Below are 18,031 nucleotides of genomic sequence, written 5' to 3' on the forward strand. Positions count from 1 at the left end.
CATTCTCTCACTGGCTCTCTGTCGCATGCACTTGCGCTCTCTCTTGCTTTCTTTCTCTCTCTCTCTCTCACTCCCCCTCTCTCTCCAGTCATGTCTCTTTCTAATATATTCACCCTGGGTAAGAGTGATGTTTTGAAAATGCAAATCTGATCATGTGCACAGTGCTCAAAAAGTATTGGTTGACTGCTTATTATGGGTCTAGATGAATATTCATTATATGATATATACTGGGGTATATTTTATATTCAAATTTGAATATGAATTTGTAGCATTTGAGTGAAGATATTAGTTTGACCTCACATTTGTGTTGAACTTGAAAATGTGTAGTTTGCTTTCACATTATTTAATCTTCAGATTGACAGTGTGCCTTAATTTATGTTATTAGATTTATGAGAAAATGGAGTTTAAGATTGTATTGCTAGCAAAAGGCAAGACTCAAACTCCTGACTGCTACATACAGTGTTAGTGTAACTGATGAAATGGTTACCTAGGAATATAGGAGAGGTACTTTAAGACCTTTTGGTTTTTATAGTGTCTATTTGTAACCAGAGGGAACTTGTCTGCACTAGGGAGCTCTTGTAAATACAGCCCAACTGCCCTGCACTGGGAGAAGGGACTAAGCAAAAATCAGCTGGTCTTCCTTTCTACTTCTTATGTGCTGTGTACTGAATACAGTTGTTAGAATACAGATTATATTTTTTTAAAATATGCATTGTATATCCAGTTATACATTGCAAATATAAATAATTATGAGGGTGTCTCCAAGCCACTAAAATAGGAACTTTATAAATTATGTCAGTAATTGTATCAGTAAAATGCCTGGCCCACAGTAGATACTTGATAAATATTTTTCATTGAATGAGTTATATTCAGGTTGTATTCAGTTGCAGGTAATAGAAGACCCAACTCAAAATGATTTCAATAATAAAGACATTTATCATCCTATATGTCAAGAAATCTGGTGAAATCTTTAGGGAAGCTCAGTGAAATCTTTAGGGAACTGTGCTTTTTCCATCTTTCTGCTTTGTAACCCTCAGCCTGTGATTGAATCATGACTGCCTAACTCGATAATTGGCTCAACCACAACCTGCTTTGTTGCTATTTGCTTTTTGTTGTTTTTACAACAGCAAAAATAATAGCTTTTGTTTGTTCAGTACTTCATACTAAATATGTTTTCATCTTGTGCTTATCTAGTGTAAGTACAGAACTAATTTCAGTAATGTAAAATTTCTTTCCTTCCACCTAAAGGATTTTTTGAAAAAACTGTGGTGAAGTTTATATAAAATAGAACTAACCATTTTAAAGTGTACAGTTCAACATCGTTTAGTATATTCACTATATTGTGCAGCCAGCACCTCTACGTAGTTCTTAAACACTTTATTACCCCGAAAGAAAACTCTGTATCCATTAACCCAGTCATTCTCTATTCTCCCCTTGATATAGTTTGGCTCTGTGTCCCCACCCAAATCTCACCTTGAATTGTAAACGCATATATATACTTGTATACGCGCGCACGTGCACGTGCGCGCGCGCACACACACACACACACACACACACCTGGAATCATAATTGCTGGATTACATGCTAATTCTGTGTTTAACTTTTTACACTATTTTATATTCCCACCAGCAATGTAAAAGAGTTCCAGTTTCATCACATCCTTACCAACACTTATTCTTTTAAGGTTTTTGGTGTTAGCCATTCTAGTGGGTGTGAAGTAGTATCTGATTGTGGTTTTGATTTGCATTTCTCTAATGACTAATAATATTGAGCATCTTTTCTTATGCATGTTGGTCATTATTGCTACTTCTTAATGTAAATTCTCTTATTCAGGCAAATTCTAATTCCTGCTCCCCACTCAATTTGTCGCTTATGCTTTGCCTCACTGAGATGCCATGCTTCTGCTATTCCCAAGTTAACTTCCTTTTATTCTGTGAAGTACCCTAATGATTTTAGGTTCCAGATAATATATAGTATAGGAGGTCATATACAATCTCTCCTGTATATTTATGAGTTCTAAATTATATACTCCGATTGTATATTTTTGAATTACATATAAATATGAATAATTTATTTCAATCATTTAGCAAACTGAGCTAATTAGACTCAAGTATGTATTGTGTTATTTGTTTTATTTATTCAAAGTTTCTTGAGGAGGGTGTATTGATGGTTCTAGACCTATAACTAATAAGTAATTTTGATATATTATGAGTTTGTGTGTTAATAAATTAATTTCCTGTGAGGAAAAGAGGAAGCAGTAGGAAATAAGGTATTCATCTTTGCCAGGGTTTCTCAGTCTCCACACAGTTGACATTTTGGGCTGGTAATTCTCTGTTGTGGGAACTGTCTTTTGCAGTATAGGATGTTTAGCAGTATCCCTGCCCCCTACTCACTGGATGCCAGTAGTATCCCCCATTTGTGATAACCAAAAATATTTTCAGAAATTGACAAATGTCCCCTGGGGCACAATATTGTTTCCCCTCCCTATCAGAACTCTCTAATTTCTGTTTTGAAGACCAATCCAGAGTTTAAGAGAATCCTAGAAATAAAAACAAAAAGTCAACAGTGATGGTTTCTGTAGAAATGTGTGCTGTTTTGAGAAATAACTATTTTATAAGAAGGAGGATACAAAAGGTTTTGGCTTGGGAGCGTATTTAACATTCTGGAAAATAACTCTTTTGACTCTAGCTGTATTAATTTTGGTAACTGTAGATATGATTAATTTTAGACATTGATAAATTATTTTTTTTTTCAGCTTATTATGACAATACCATTTTTCATAGAGTTGTGCCTGGTTTCATAGTCCAAGGCGGAGATCCTACTGGCACGGGGAGTGGTGGAGAGTCTATCTATGGAGCGCCATTCAAAGTAAGACTGAATTATTATTTTTATTATTATTTTTGTTGTTATTATTATTTCCAAGTTAGTTTGGATTGCTTAATCGAAAATGATTGTGTTCCACAAGAGGAAAAAATGTTTCACATTAATATATAAACATCAGGCTGGGCGCAGTAGCTCATGCCTGTAATTCCAGCACTTTGGGAAGCCGAGTGGGGCGGATCACTTGAGGTCGGGAGTTTGAGACCAGCCTGGCCAACGTGGTGAAACCCCATCTCTACTAAAATTACAAAAATTAGCCAGGCATGGTGGCACACGCCTGTATTCCCAGCTACTCAGGAGGCTGAGGCAGGAGAATTGCCTGAACCTGGGAGGTAGAGGTTGCAGTGAGTGGAGATCGCACCAATGCACTCCAGCCTGGGCAACAGAGTGAGACTCCGTCTCAAAAAAATAAATAAATAAATAAATTGTCTGTAAAAGATGCATTAATCAAGAACAGGTCAGTGATTTCTTAACTGCCAACATAGATCTAAGAAGAAAAGAAGTTATTGTCATAGTGAAGATATTAACAATAGCAGGTTCAAGTAAAAGCTAAAAGTTGTGTTTGTTATTAATTTGATGGCACCAATATCATGTTCTTTGAATGAGTAAATATTGGTATCTCTTAAAATATGGGAGTTTTTGAAAAATTCATTTTTATACTAATGGAATAGATTGCATTTTCCTTTCATCTTTTACTGAGTCATTGTGTGATTCTTGAAGAAAATACTTGAACTGTTTGCTTTAATTTCCAGATGATAATGGCCTTAGAAATGTGGAATAGTTATTTTAAAAGTCTCAGATGTCACTTTTAGACTATTTTATATTTTACCATGGTAAGACTTCTCATGATTTTAGATACTCCGTCTAGTCAGAAGCATTCTTTTATTATTTTATTTAGTGTGACAGAATAGCTGTTTTTGACAATTCCTTCCTAACTTGAGAGTTTTGCTTCATTATTTTCAGGTAATACAGTTATCTTGTTACATTTTTCAATTAGGTCATTTTGAATACAGTATACAGAGTTATGATCCATTGAGTTCAGATCTCTTGAGAATTATTTATTAAGGAAAAATATCTTCCTTTGTGAAAAACATTTATGATATAACATGGCTACATTTATAAATGAGTTCAGTATCAGGCTGGATGGAAATTCTGTTAAGTAAGAGACTAATATATTTGTTAAGTAGCCCTATTATGGTGAGAAAACCACCTTAGAAAGGTTTGTTCCTGCTCTTTTGAAAACTGGCAAATAGAATCAGTGCCATTTCAGAGAAGATTCAACTTAGGACTTTAAAAAGACATAGTAAAATTACATAACACAATCATAGTAGATTATTTGAATTAAAAAACAAGAACAAAGCAATTGTTTAATGACATTTAGAATGAGATGGGAAGGAGTAATAATTGAATGCTCTGCAATGGCTCCAAGGTAGTTTTCTGGGAGAAATAATAGAAGATTTAAAAAGCTTTGCTGAGTTTGGGATGAGAATAGGGAAATGACTTAGAAATCCATTCCCCCTTGGGTACTCTTCCTTTAGGTGTAACTAAGCAGCTTTCTACAAAATAGGGTATATTTCTGTCTGAGTATATTTAGAAGATACAGTCTAGTGAATTCAAGTTTAATAACATTGAAAGAATAGTAAATACTTGAAAATCAATTAAGTAAAATGTCTGCATTTTTTATTAGAAGTTGTATGGGACCTTGCGGGTCAAGTTGAATAACTGCATATGAAGGGTTTTATAACTGAGGACATTCACTAAATCTTTTTTATGTTTCAGGATGAATTTCATTCACGGTTGCGTTTTAATCGGAGAGGACTGGTTGCCATGGCAAATGCTGGTTCTCATGATAATGGCAGCCAGTTTTTCTTCACACTGGGTCGAGCGGATGAACTTAACAATAAGCATACCATCTTTGGAAAGGTTAGTGTCCAGTGGTTTTAAACCTGTGGTTCAGTTTTTGGTTTTATGTTATTCCTTAGGCTTCTAAGATACATATGATTAACTTATCTAAGAGCTACCTTTGTAAAAACATTCCATAGGATATGTTTATTATTTTCAAAAATAATGGAATATATTACTATTATAGTGCACTATGAGGGAGCATCTAAATTCTTTTTTGCATGTTTCAATTCAGTCATTAGTTGTGACTTTAGTGTATTCCTTCTTTAAAATCATAGTAATGGTATGAGCTAAAATGTGCCACTTAGCCAATATTGATTTTACATTTTTGGAAAGACATTTAGGTAATCATATTTAGTAGTTTACAGTTTATTTTCTTAATGATGGATTTTCTTAAGTTTAAAGTGGAATTTGTGTTGACATTGAAACTTCTTACTGTAAATATTACTTTGAATAGTACCTATTTAATCCTGCTCACATTTAATGTCATATTAGGGAACGTCCTTTCTATAGAATTTTTAACAATTCCCTTTAAAAAGGGATTCTGAAGGTTTTCTTCTCTCACTCTTCTCCATTCTCATAAATATATTTCTATATGTTTTAAGTCTTAGGCATATCAGACATCACTAGTGCATCAGCGCCCTCTGCTGGTTCAGTAAGAATGGTTTCCCCATATGCCGGGCAAAACTGGATTTTGGATGATAAAAGGGAAAAAAAACAAATTCAGTACAATTGGAAAGCTGGTGTTGTTTTAAAACTCTTGAAAAACACTGAATGAAAGGAATCACACTAAAACCATATGTTGCAATGTTGTTGGTTAATACTTATTAATAATAACAGTGGGTTAGGAAATATGCGTTGGCACATTCTTTTGAGCCGCTCCAGCACAGCCTGTCTGATGTTTATAGATTCCCTCCATTTATTTCTTAAAAATAAGAGTGTATAATAAAATGAGATTTAAGTTGCCATTCTGTGTCAGTTTTTACAATTGGGTTATATAACTAACACATCAGAGACAATGTGTAGCATAGTTAGAAAGGCCATCACTGTTGGTTTTATAGCTTCTTTGAGCCTCATTTTTCTTATCTGTAGAAGGATAATATTAGTTCCTATTTTGAGGATGTTTGTGAGGATTAAATGAGATAATGTCTCTAAAGCATTTACCACATTGTTATTGTTATTTGCTTATTTTATCCTATTCCAAAGTTTAAATTTGTTTATGATGTTTGAATGAAAAGTTGTCATTCAGTAGGAGATTATTTGGCATTATATTATTAATAAAAACTTACATTAAATATATATTGGAAATTTCCAAAAAACTTATTGGGGGATTGAACTCCACCCATGCTTTTCTCCTTTAAGATAAAGTTGCTTTATTTGCATTATTAAATGCATATATTTTTATGTAATCGTATGAAATTTTCTTTTAATTATTTGAAAGATGTTTTCAAAGGTTTTCTCTTAATTCAAAGGATGAGTGCAATAATTTTCGGTTACATTATATTTTTAATTTGATAGGTTACAGGGGATACAGTATATAACATGTTGCGACTGTCAGAAGTAGACATTGATGATGAAGAAAGACCACATAATCCACACAAAATAAAAAGCTGTGAGGTAGGAGCATGATTATTATGAGATACAGCACTTAAATTGTCATTTAAGAGGAATTGATTCTTAGTATTTTTAAACTATTGGATGAAGGCTTTATACTAAGTTAACATCACAACTCAGATTTTATCTCTAATTTATTTGGGCACAGTTTCTAGTTAAGAATTTTTTTAATTAAAGGTTTTAATTTCAAAGATGAAACTTTATCTGATAATCCAATGACTGAAAAGCTTACCTCATAATGGAAAGTTAAAGGAATTAGGTTTATTTAGCCCAAAGAAGTGACTTCATAGATAATTTAAGAGTGACCTGCTGGGCACGGTGGCTCACGCATGTAATCCCAGCACTTTGGGAGGCTGAGGTGGGTGGATCATGAGGTCAGGAGATGGAGACCATCCTGGCTAACACAGTGAAACCCTGTGTCTACTAAAAATACAAAAAAAATAGCTGGGCATGGTGGCACGTGCCTGTAGTCCCAGCTGCTCAGGAGGCTGAGACAGGATAATCACTTGAACCTGGGAGGCAGAGATTGCAGTGAGCTGAGATCATGCCACTGCACTCCAGCCTGGGTGACAGAGCAAGACCCCGTCTCAAAAAAAAAAAAAAAAAAAAAAGAATGATCCTTCATTGAGGAAGCAAGAATACTTGATTTGGAATCAAAGCATCTGAGTTGATCTTGTTTACTGTGTATCATTTACATTTTCTTAAATATTTTTCCCTTTTGTAAAATGGGGATAAAATATCCCTTATTTAATAGCACATAGGATTATTGAGAGAATCCAGTGAGGCCGTGCAAGTGGAAGCATGTTGTGTAGTAAATATGTATCACTATACTAATAATGTTTATGTGGGGAAAAATATAGACACCATACCAATGGAATTACAGACTGGGTTTGATTTTTTGTGAAATGTTAAAAATGGAATAATGTTTTCAAAATATTTTTTTTCATAGGTTTTGTTTAATCCTTTTGATGACATCATTCCAAGGGAAATTAAAAGGCCGAAAAAAGAGAAACCAGAGGAGGAAGTAAAGAAATTGAAACCCAAAGGCACAAAGTAATCATAGTGGAGAGATTTTTCTTCAGCTTGAAAAATGACACATTCATTTAGTTTACTTTATTTCCTTTTATAGTAATTGTTTACTAGCAAAGGAGAGGCCAGTTTGAACCAGAGAGATACTGGAATTATGAGTGTGTGGTTGTATTAGTTCATTTTTATACTGCTATAAAGACATGCCTGGGACTGAGAGATATTGGAATTATGAGTGTGTGGTTGTATTAGTCCGTTTTCACACTGCTATAAAGATATACCTGAGACTGGGTAATTTATAAAGGAAACAGGTTTAATTGACTCACAATTTCACATGGCTAGGGAGGCCTCAGGAAACTTCAGTCATGGAGGAAGGCAAAGCAGTCACCTTCTTCACAAGGCAGCAGGGGAGAGAGCGAGTGGGAAGGAGGAACTGTCAAACACTTATAAAACCATCAGATCTTATGAGAACTCACTCAGTATCATGAGAACAGCTTTGGGGACACCACCCTATAATCCAGTCACCTCCCACTAGGGTCCCTCCCATAAAACACGTGGGGATTGTGGGAATTACTCGAGATGAGATTTGGGTGGGGACACAGAGCCAAACCATATTAGTGGTTTTGTTTGTTTGTTTGTTTGTTTTCCTAAATGAGCAACTCTTATATTCAGGTGCAGTGTATCTTAAACTTAAGCTACAAACATGTCATCTCAGTTGTTCATATGAAATCTGTGTTAATAAATAGATACATATTTTATGATCCCTGTAACAATTATTTATATAAATGAGTTGTTGAGAAACTTTTGTTTGTTGGTTGTTTTAAAATTAATATATGCTCACTTAGTATAAATAGAAAGTAGAGAAAAGTATAAAGAATATTTTTAATGACTGCATGATTGCATTATGCAATTTAACTTGTATTTAACTTTTTACTCCTTTTTTGGTGCTATTAAAAATAATATTATTATAAATATTTTAAAATATAAAGCTGTTTCATTGAGTATTCTGGTTTATTTCCAGAAGATAATTTTCCAAAAAATAGGAATGAAAAAATAAATTTCAGTATTCTGGATAATATTCTACATTATTAATACTGTCTATATACTGCAGAGTTAGATTTCAACGTGTTCTTTTACTGAATTGTAGGATCCTTATTAGAGATTTTATTGTACCTATAATTGTTAGATTTGATCAATTCTAGGTATAATCCTGCCAAACCTAGTTAATAAAAAGCAAAATTGATTAAACTTTCAAAGCTTCAGTTACCTCTTCCTATAAAATGGAGATTAGAATAAGTTCAACTCCTGGTTGTTATGAGGATTAAATGAGAAGAGGTATGTTAAAACATCCGATAGTATAGGCATTCAATACCTATTAGTCTTTTTCCTTGATATCCTACAAATACAAAGTTGAATTGTTTTATAAACTGTCAGATATGAGCCAGACACTTTAATAAGCAGTTAATTCCTTGTGGCAAAATAACTGCTTATTGGAATTATTTATTTGATTTTTAAAAATTCTTTGATCAGCTTATTTTGATTAATCTATCTCTGGATGAAAGGTCACTGTCACTATATTCATATACAGTGTGTCATCACTATGATTTATCTTAACAATAAACTCTGAAGTCTTTTTTTGGTGTGTTTTGCTTTGTTTTTGTTTCCAGCAAATATGTTGGGGATGATATGTTGGTCATTGCTTGCTTCTAGGTTTTGGGGAAAAAAAAATCTGTTTCACTGCCACATCTTTAATTTTTCTATTTGAGAGACAGTTTTAGTAACTTATTGTTTATCTTACTTGAGATTACTTTTGTTTGATGAATCAGAGGAGACAAACCTAGTTTTTTCTCCTTGTGGGCTATTTTATTTGTTTATTGCTCATATTTTTTTTGTCTGACAATTTTGTATACATATTAATTTAAAAATATTTAAAAATATTTTGCCAAATACTAGATTAATTGCTTCCCATTTGTAGCACTCAGGGATATATACTTATTAGTTTTTCAGAAACCCCCATTTTGCTACCAGTTTTGATAAATATAAAAAAGCTTTATTATTTCTGTCATGCTTGACTCAGTACATTTAATGGTAATGCTCAGGAGGGATTTTTGGTCATTAAAAGTCAGTATAATATAGGAAACATTGGTGCTGTGAGGCAAAAACTTTAACGTCATACTGAAAATATAGATCGTTAGAATACTTCTGCTGAATACTGAGTAATATGGTCTTTTTAGAACAGTCAGAATGTATTTCTTGTAAATTCTGTTCTCTTGCTCTGAAAATAAGGTATTGATAAGTTTGATTTGACTTTCTTTTTTTTTCCTTTCTCTTTTTTGGACTAGAAATTTTAGTTTACTTTCATTTGGAGAGGAAGCTGAGGAAGAAGAGGAGGAAGTAAATCGAGTTAGTCAGGTAATCTCTGATTTGCCCTTTGTTCTAACTTATAAAAGAGATTGGGGTCTATATCTTACTCACTGTTGCTATCTCCTGCTATATCTGGCACAGCATGTTTTACATGGGGCAGGCTCAATAAGTGTTCATTGAATTTGTAAATTGATTTGTGGTCAGTAATATTTGCAACTTTTGAGATTATCCTATTTATTTTTAATGTTGGCATTTAAAAAAAATCAGTTTGAACTAGATTTGCGGTTTTTTGAATGGTTGGACTTTATGATTCAGATCCTAACTGCTATTTGTTCAGGTAGTATGATAGATGATAATGATTATTATCATTACTGTTATAAACAGTCACAGACCAAAACTCTTATATTCATTTTAATGTTATTTATATATATTTTGTTTATTTCATTAATTCTCATTATAGCCCTTTGAGATGGGTGATATTATTATCATCCTCATTTTACTCATGAATAAATTCAGCTATAGTTTATAAGTTGCTCAAAGTAACATAACCAATAAGTAGCTACAGCTGGGAACTGAACCCAGGTCTTTGTAACTATTAAATCCACATTCTTGAATTATGCAGTGCCTCCTGGCCTTTTTATTCTGCTAGTCCTTCCTGTAGGCCTTTACATGTGGTTTTCTTCAATATTGCTTGCATCATAATGCTCATTACTGAAACACAGTGTCTTGCCATTGTTTAGAGCAGTAATTCTGGTATGTATACTACAAGAAAACTATCTTCAACGGTTTCTACTCCTAAAGGTTCTGATATGCCTTTCTTTTGAAAATTAGTGAATACTGAGACCTAAAGGATTAGGTTTATAGTCTTTATTGTTGTAATTAAAACTTTATAACCTATAAGCCTTACTTGCTTAACATAGTTATCTATTTCTTACCAACTCTAACAATAACACTGAATTAAAAGCATATTATTATTATTCTTGTTTTTACTTCTTTATCCATATGTTCCCTTATTAGTGAGCATGGTTTTGCAGGCTAATGTTGGACGTCTAGTAAGCACTCTACATAATACCTCTTGCATTAAAATGTAATTAAAATGGTGTGTATATGAAATATTTTGGTCATAATTTTTTGTTGCTTTTTATTGTATCCTTGAGTGATGTGTTTGATGCCATTATTTCAATTTCCATTTACCTATACACCAACATTCTAAACTCTAGGAGATAAGGCCGAATATTTCCCCTGGGCTCTTATCCCTTGTTCAGAGTTGCTTTAGGAAACGTCTCTACTTTAGATGTCAAAACTAAATTCATTTTTTTACAAAAACTTCATTTCCCAATTCCTTAACGTCACCAATCACTCTGTCACCTCAATATCTGAAGAGTCATCTTCTTTAGATGTCAGTGCACTAGTCTTGCATTGTTCATGATTCAAATTTATGCCTCATCAAAATTATTTACTGTGTGTCATGATTCTGTGGTTATGTTTGTGAATGGACAAAACCACGAATGTTAGATCTGGAAATTGCCAGGGTTCCTTTTCATTGATGTTTTCTAAAGATGTCAAGTTTCCTTGCATACCCATACCTTCCTCACAGTTCTCCCACCCCTGTTTTTCCTTTTGCCGGGAGTGTGCTCTCTCCTTAAAGGGTTTTTCCTTTAAGATTTAGCTCTACTATCACCTTCTACTACTTCTACCTCCCCCTGCCACTGAACTCCCATCCAGGCTAAGCTAGGTACTTCTTTCCATGATAATCTGCCTATGCCCATCAAAACATTTATCCTACTGCATTGCAATAATTTATCTTCTTATCTGCTAACTATACTATTTATTTTATGTAATCCCTATAACAACCATGCAATATAGATATTATTTTTCTTATTTTGTAGAGTAAAGAAAGTGAAACTCAGAGAGGGTTAAATAACTCATCCACGATCATGCAATTAAGAGGTGGTAGAATCAGAATTTTGAACTGAGGTTTTTTTTAGCTAGTTAAGTCTCTCATATGATTATTAATGCTGTAGAAGCTGTCTCCTTCAAGCCCAAGACATCTCAAAGGTTGGTGAGAAATTTCACTGGTAGTGTAGAATTCTGGGGCAGAAGGCAGCTGGGGAAGGCAGTTGGCCCATTGTCCTTGCCTAAATCCCATAGGGTCCTGGATAGTAGGTTGAGCAGCCTTGGAGAGCAAGGGCAGGAGAAAGTTTTTCTGTCAGTTTTTTTGTTGAAATTAAATTTCTAGTCTAAAGTAAGTTTTGTTCACAATTGCTTTGAGATAGACTTGACTAGGAAATTAGTTTGAATTTTTTCTATTTGTAACAGCAGCATGTGTTAAATGTTCAAAGATTATCTTCCTTCTGCTGCTTTCTACTGTACAAAATAGAAAAATGGTATGTTTAAATTATACTGAATATTGTGGACTTATACTCCAAAAGCAATTTGCGTTTCAGATTGAAATGTACAAGGATACCACCACAGATAGTGCTGTCTTGCTCTTTATTTTCTTTCTTAAACCTGAAAAACACTTTAAACACTTTCAGAAGGACTGAGTAAAATCTTTTCTCTCTGCCAAGAAAATTACAACCGAAATACCGTTCATTATCAAATGAGTATTATTGTCCTAGTATTGTGTCATCATAGTTTTCTCATCTGGCTCTTTCATAGGGGGTGCTTTGTAATTAAGTTATCATCAAATGCTTGTATCTGACTCTCACGTCTATATCTCTAGGCTGGTTTACTCTTCTTTTCTCCAGCTGCTTATTGGACACTAGTTTCTCAAGCCCTGGGCAAGTCTTAACTCACTATCTTTTTCTTCTCAAACTTCTTATTTTGTGACTTTCTATTCCCTGGTGTCAATATCTTCCAAAGAAGGACTTTAGATTCCGTTGTGATTTTTTCATATATTTTTTCATTGCACTGTCCTGGCAATTTTTTATCCAAGATGTTTCTCAAATCTGTTTTTTCCTTTTAATTTATTCTTGCTACTACCCTTGTTCAGCCTTCATTATCTCTAGACTGGACTGGTGTGGTAATCTATAGACCAGTTTCCCATCTCCCCTCTCTTCTTTTCCTTCCACTACCAGAGCAGCCTTCCTGAAGCTTAAAATGTTATTTTTACTGTCTCTTTACTATAGAAATAAGGCCAAATTTCTTGTCCTATTATTTCAAGATCCTGCTTTCATGACTCTCCTTCACCAACTCTGCTCTTTTGACTAGTACTTGTTAAACTTTCCTGGTGATAAAAATCACTTGACATACTTTTTAAAAATTAAGAATCCTAGGCCTCATCTCAGACCCACTAAATTAGAATTTCCAAGCGAGGGGCCTGGGAAGCTGTACTTTTCATACCAAGGAAATGTAGGAAACATTGCTTTAGCAGATCTGAATGATTTGCTGCTCTGTATGTATGCCTTATCGTTTCCATTTTTTGTGCCTTTCTTGATGTTCTTTTTCCCACCTGAAATGTCCCATCCCACCTCTAGATATCAAAGTCATATTTGTTTTCAACACCTGAAATGCCATCTTTTCTAAATGTATTTTCCAGCTTTTAAAAATCTTCTTTTTCTTACCCAACCTTTGCCTTTCTTGTAATACTTTACATTTTCCTTTTAAACACATCTTTTTTGCTTTATTACAGAAGAAGCATATGACTGTGTTTGCATTGTACACTAGTCCAACATTATACCCTTTGCTTTATAACTTATTAATTGTGTAGAGTCCTGGGCTGTGAGCTTGTTGCAGATAGAGTCTGCGTCATCTTTGAGTGGCAGTGTGCTAGAATAGAAATAACATGGATTTGGGATCATACAAATTCATATTAAAACTTTAATTTCCCCTGACACCCTGTGAGCTTTGATAACTTAGTCTCTCTGAGCCTCAATTTTCCTTTCTGAATGTGAAAATAATATGTCCCACTTACTGTTGTAAGGATATAGTTTTAATTTTGATTTATTGTACAATATTGAAAAATGTCTTTGAAAGCCAAGTGCCTTAAAATATACTATACATTATAACTGGTATTTTAATCTCAGATAACTAAAGAATATAAAATTTCTCTAATATGATCATAACTATTATGTAGAATCTTATGCCCTTATGCCCAATCTAGAGGGCTGGTGAGAAATTTCATTATCAGCTCAGCCTTTTCGGGTAGGAAGCCATAATCTTGACACAATTGGCCTAGTGGCCTTCATGAGCACTCCCATTGAGTCCTAGATAGTGGCTTGTGCAGCCCAGCCTCATTATTACCCACCAACAACCCATTCTTCACATGCGATTGGATCTTGGCACACTGCAGAATCAAAAAAGTTAAAATCTACAGAATTTAACTTTTTTGTCTGCTTTATGTAATGGACAGGTAGGTAAGTTTAGTTGGAGAAAATAGAGTAACAAGAACAATACTGTTGAAATTTACTGGCTTAGAGAAAGGGAAATTGTTTTTAAGTATATGAGATAAATTCTGGAGAGAATCCAAGTAGAAGTGTATTTTTGTTTATTTTGCTTATATACAGTTTTTTACACTACCAGCACTGTTCAAATACCTTGGTAAGAAGAGGTAAGACTAGCCTGAATGTTGGAAAACTGTGGCTAATAGAATATATTTCTTCAAAATTTAGCTTTACTATTTTTAAGTGTATGAGACGACTGGAGCCAAAGCCAAATAAGTGTCTGTTCTAACGACCAAGAATAATTTGCAGTTTCAGTGGTTGCATGAAATTAAATATTTCTAAAGGGCTTAAAAATAACTGTTTCATTCTTCATTTGCTTATCAAGTTTCTTTTTTCAGTGACTGCACAGTATTAATCTTTATCCAGAACCTTTCTGCCCGATCACGAGTTAATAATTGGTGAAGTCTGAATTGAGGCTTTACTTTATGTGAAAGGAGAAATAAGATTAGAGTCCTCTCTGGTTTATGGATTATCAGTGTGGGATTACAGACACCCCTTCACCCCACTCACTTATTCATGACAAGGTGCCTCTCCCACATGGGTTAGCTTTCCTTCATTATTTATTTCAGTATCTTTCTACTACCTGATAAAATCTCTTAGAGTCATAGAATTCTATAGCTCAAAGGGATTTTGTCCAACTTCCTTTCTTTATAGATGAGGAAACTGAGCCTCTGGTTAAGTGACTTGCCAGACTGACTTCATTTCCTTTTTGATAGGATTGCATGATAGGGGGATGCCATAATAATCATATCTTGAGTTCAGAAAAGCACATTGTGAGACTCTCTCATGATATTCTTGTGGACAACAAGAAGAAATGTGATCTGGGAGATAGTATAGTCAGATAGATTTATAGCTAATTGAATACTTCTGCCCAAAGGGTGCTTTGTTGTCAACCCATGCCGATTTGAACTAGTAAGTTGAAATGTAATAGGAGTACAAGTAAATTCTGTACTTGAGTTCAATAAAATCAGCTGAATAAGTATGACATAATAGCCTGTGAGTCCTAGTTGAATTACTAAGAATAAGATCTCTGGAATAAGGATTTTAACATTCTCTGCATTGTTTAGATCATACTTGCAGCATTTTGTCCAGTTGTGAACATACTTACGGAAGATCTTGAAAAATTAGATGCATCCAGAGGAAGGGAAATGGTGGAGAGGGTGGGGATGATGCCAAAAACCACCTCACATAGGGAATGCAATGAGGAACTGGATATAATAATACTTTAGAGAAATAAAATTAAGTGAAAATATGATCCTAGACTTCAAATATTTGAAATATTTTTATCTGGAATATTGCTCCCTTCATATTGCTTTCTTAAACAATGCTTTTATTTGAATGTCTGTATTGGTTTAAAATTTATTCATGAATCTACATATAACTGAAATATAAATGTCAGGAAATATTTTTCAAGTTAAAGCTTACAATCAAGATAACTAGTTTTTATGAGGTAAGTTAAACAACAGGCCCATTTTAAAAGTATCTCAATAGCTAGATTTTTATTCAGTGATCAAATTGTGCCACATTCACAGTGATACACAGAGCATTTCTTTCCTACAAGACGTAGTAACACTTTTACTTCAACTCCAGAGTTATAGAAGGGCTTTTTCCTCACCCAGAAAAAGTTATCTTGGTAGATAGTTTTGCCACTTTTGAGACTAAAGTAAGAATGTTTTGTCCTATTCTAGTTTATTTTATGAAATTAAACTTTCCCAAAAAAGTTGGGAGGCGGCCATGGCATGGAGAATGCTGCTAGGCTATTTGCAAAGAGGAGGTCAGAAATGTTAAACAGTGTAATTTGTAAAATGTTTCTGCCTCATCAAATTGTATTCAACTTTAATTTGCTTATCTTTCTAGTTGTTTAGACTTAGCTAATTTTACAAAGGTATTAACATATTTTATTAATTTCATATTGCTGTTTTAACAAATTGCCATAAATTTAGTGGCATTAAGCCACTTTAAGCAAAACAAATTTAGTATCTTGTATTTCTGGAGGTCAGAAGTCTGCAATAGGTTTCACTGGGCTAAATATCAAGGCGTTTGCAGGGACTTCTTTCTGGAGTCTCTGGGGAGAATCTATTCCTTTGCCTCTTTCAACCTCTAGAGACTGCCTGTATTCTTTGGTGTGCCCCTTCTTCTATCTTCAAAGCCAGCAATAACTGGTGAAGTCTTTCCCATGCCGCATCACTCTAAAATTGACTCTATTGCCTCCCTCTTTCACTTGTAAGGACTCTTGTAATTACATTTGGACCCATCTTGATAATCCAGGATAATGTCCCCACCTCAAAATCTTTCATTTATATGCAAAATCTCTTTTGCCATGTAAGGTGATATGTTCATAGGTTCTGAGGGATTAGGACATGGACATCTTAGGGGGCCATTATTCTGTCTAATGAATGTCTGAACTAACTTTATATAGTATGCCTAACAACAGGCCTTCTTTGTAGTTCTAGAAGGTAGAAGTAGGGTTGGTTGGATGGTTGGAAAATATACACAGATTTTTTTTTCTCTCCAATCAGAGAATTTCCTAATAATAGAAGCCATTTAAAAAGAAATTTGTGTGTGTGTGTGTGTGTGTGTGTATTAATAAGCTCATTTGAGGTGTTGAGACATGGTTGACCAGTCAGCAGTGATGCCAAGATTCCCTCCATTGCCTGGGAGAATAGATTGTGGCCTCTAAAATCCCTTTTTTAACTAATAAGTTTTTCTGGTTCTGTGCTGAAGGTCTCTTAGAGTATTAGTTAGGGTTCTACAGAGAAACAGAAGCAGCCAATAGAATGTGAGAGAGAGAGTAAGAATAAAATAGATCCATTTATCTATTAATCTATCACTTTATCTCTTTATTTATAGGAATTGGCTCTTGCAATTGTGGGAGCTGGCAATTCCAAAATATGTAGAGTAGGCCGGCAGGCTGGAGACTCAGGGAATAGTTGATAAATTCAAAATACACAGGCTAGAAACTGTGTATTTCACAGCTAGAAACTGCCTGTGTATTCAGGCAGGGTTTCTTTGTGACAGTTTTGAGGCAGAATTGTTTCTTCCTTGGGAAACCTCAGTTTTTGCTCTTAAGGCCTTCAACTGATTAGATGGGGCCCACCCACATTATGGAGTGTAATCTGCTTTCTCAAAGCCTACTAATTTAAATACTAATCATATCTAAAAAAAATTTTCATAGCAACATCTAGACTGGTGTTTGACTAAACATTTGGGTACCATTGCCTAGCCAAGTTGACTCATAAAATTATCCACACAGAGTTAGAGATTGAGCCCCAGACCTTCCAGCTTCTTGGCCAATGTTGCTCCTGTGTACCTTCCTCCTCCCTCTCTCCCTCCCTCCTTTTCCTTCTTCCTTCCTTCTTCCCTCCCTCCCTCCCTTCTTTCCTCCTTCCTTCCTTCTTTCCTCTCTTTCTCCCTCCCTCCCTTCTTTCCTTTCTTCTCTTTCTCTCCCTGTCTCCCTGTGACTTCCCCCACCCCTTCTCCTCTCTCCCTCTGTCCGCTTCTACCTGTATTCTATTTAGTTCCTACTGTTTTGCTGCCTCTTTGTTCTTGGATATGAAGTTCCAAATAACATAATTTTTCTGTGTCTCTCTGATTTTCATTTTTACATTTGTTTGCAGATAGTTTTGAATTTTCTGTGAAGCCCCTAACACTGAATTCACTAAATATATTTAGTATTTCGTTCATCAGCTAAACCTTTTAATTAGTCAACTTATTTTAAGCAATTTTTAAAAGACATTTCTTAAAATTTTTAAAAGACAGACACTTCTCAAAAGAAGACATTTATGCAGCCAAAAAACACA

At 34.4% G+C, this 18,031-nt stretch overlaps 1 protein-coding gene across 3 annotated transcripts in view; it reads left to right on the forward strand.

The window, feature by feature from the left end:
• The window catches only part of CWC27 (CWC27 spliceosome associated cyclophilin), a 255,598-nt gene that overhangs the window by 9,280 nt on the left and 228,287 nt on the right, over window positions 1–18,031 (forward strand). For all 3 annotated transcript variants that reach the window (NM_001132784.1, XM_054555097.2, XM_054555098.2), the window contains 5 exon segments: window positions 2,756–2,868; window positions 4,660–4,803; window positions 6,301–6,399; window positions 7,346–7,449; window positions 9,765–9,834. In NM_001132784.1, the coding sequence (NP_001126256.1) occupies window positions 2,756–2,868; window positions 4,660–4,803; window positions 6,301–6,399; window positions 7,346–7,449; window positions 9,765–9,834 (530 nt within the window).

The sequence above is a fragment of the Pongo abelii genome, chromosome 4 (assembly GCF_028885655.2).
Source record: "Pongo abelii isolate AG06213 chromosome 4, NHGRI_mPonAbe1-v2.0_pri, whole genome shotgun sequence".
Lineage (NCBI taxonomy): Eukaryota > Metazoa > Chordata > Mammalia > Primates > Hominidae > Pongo > Pongo abelii.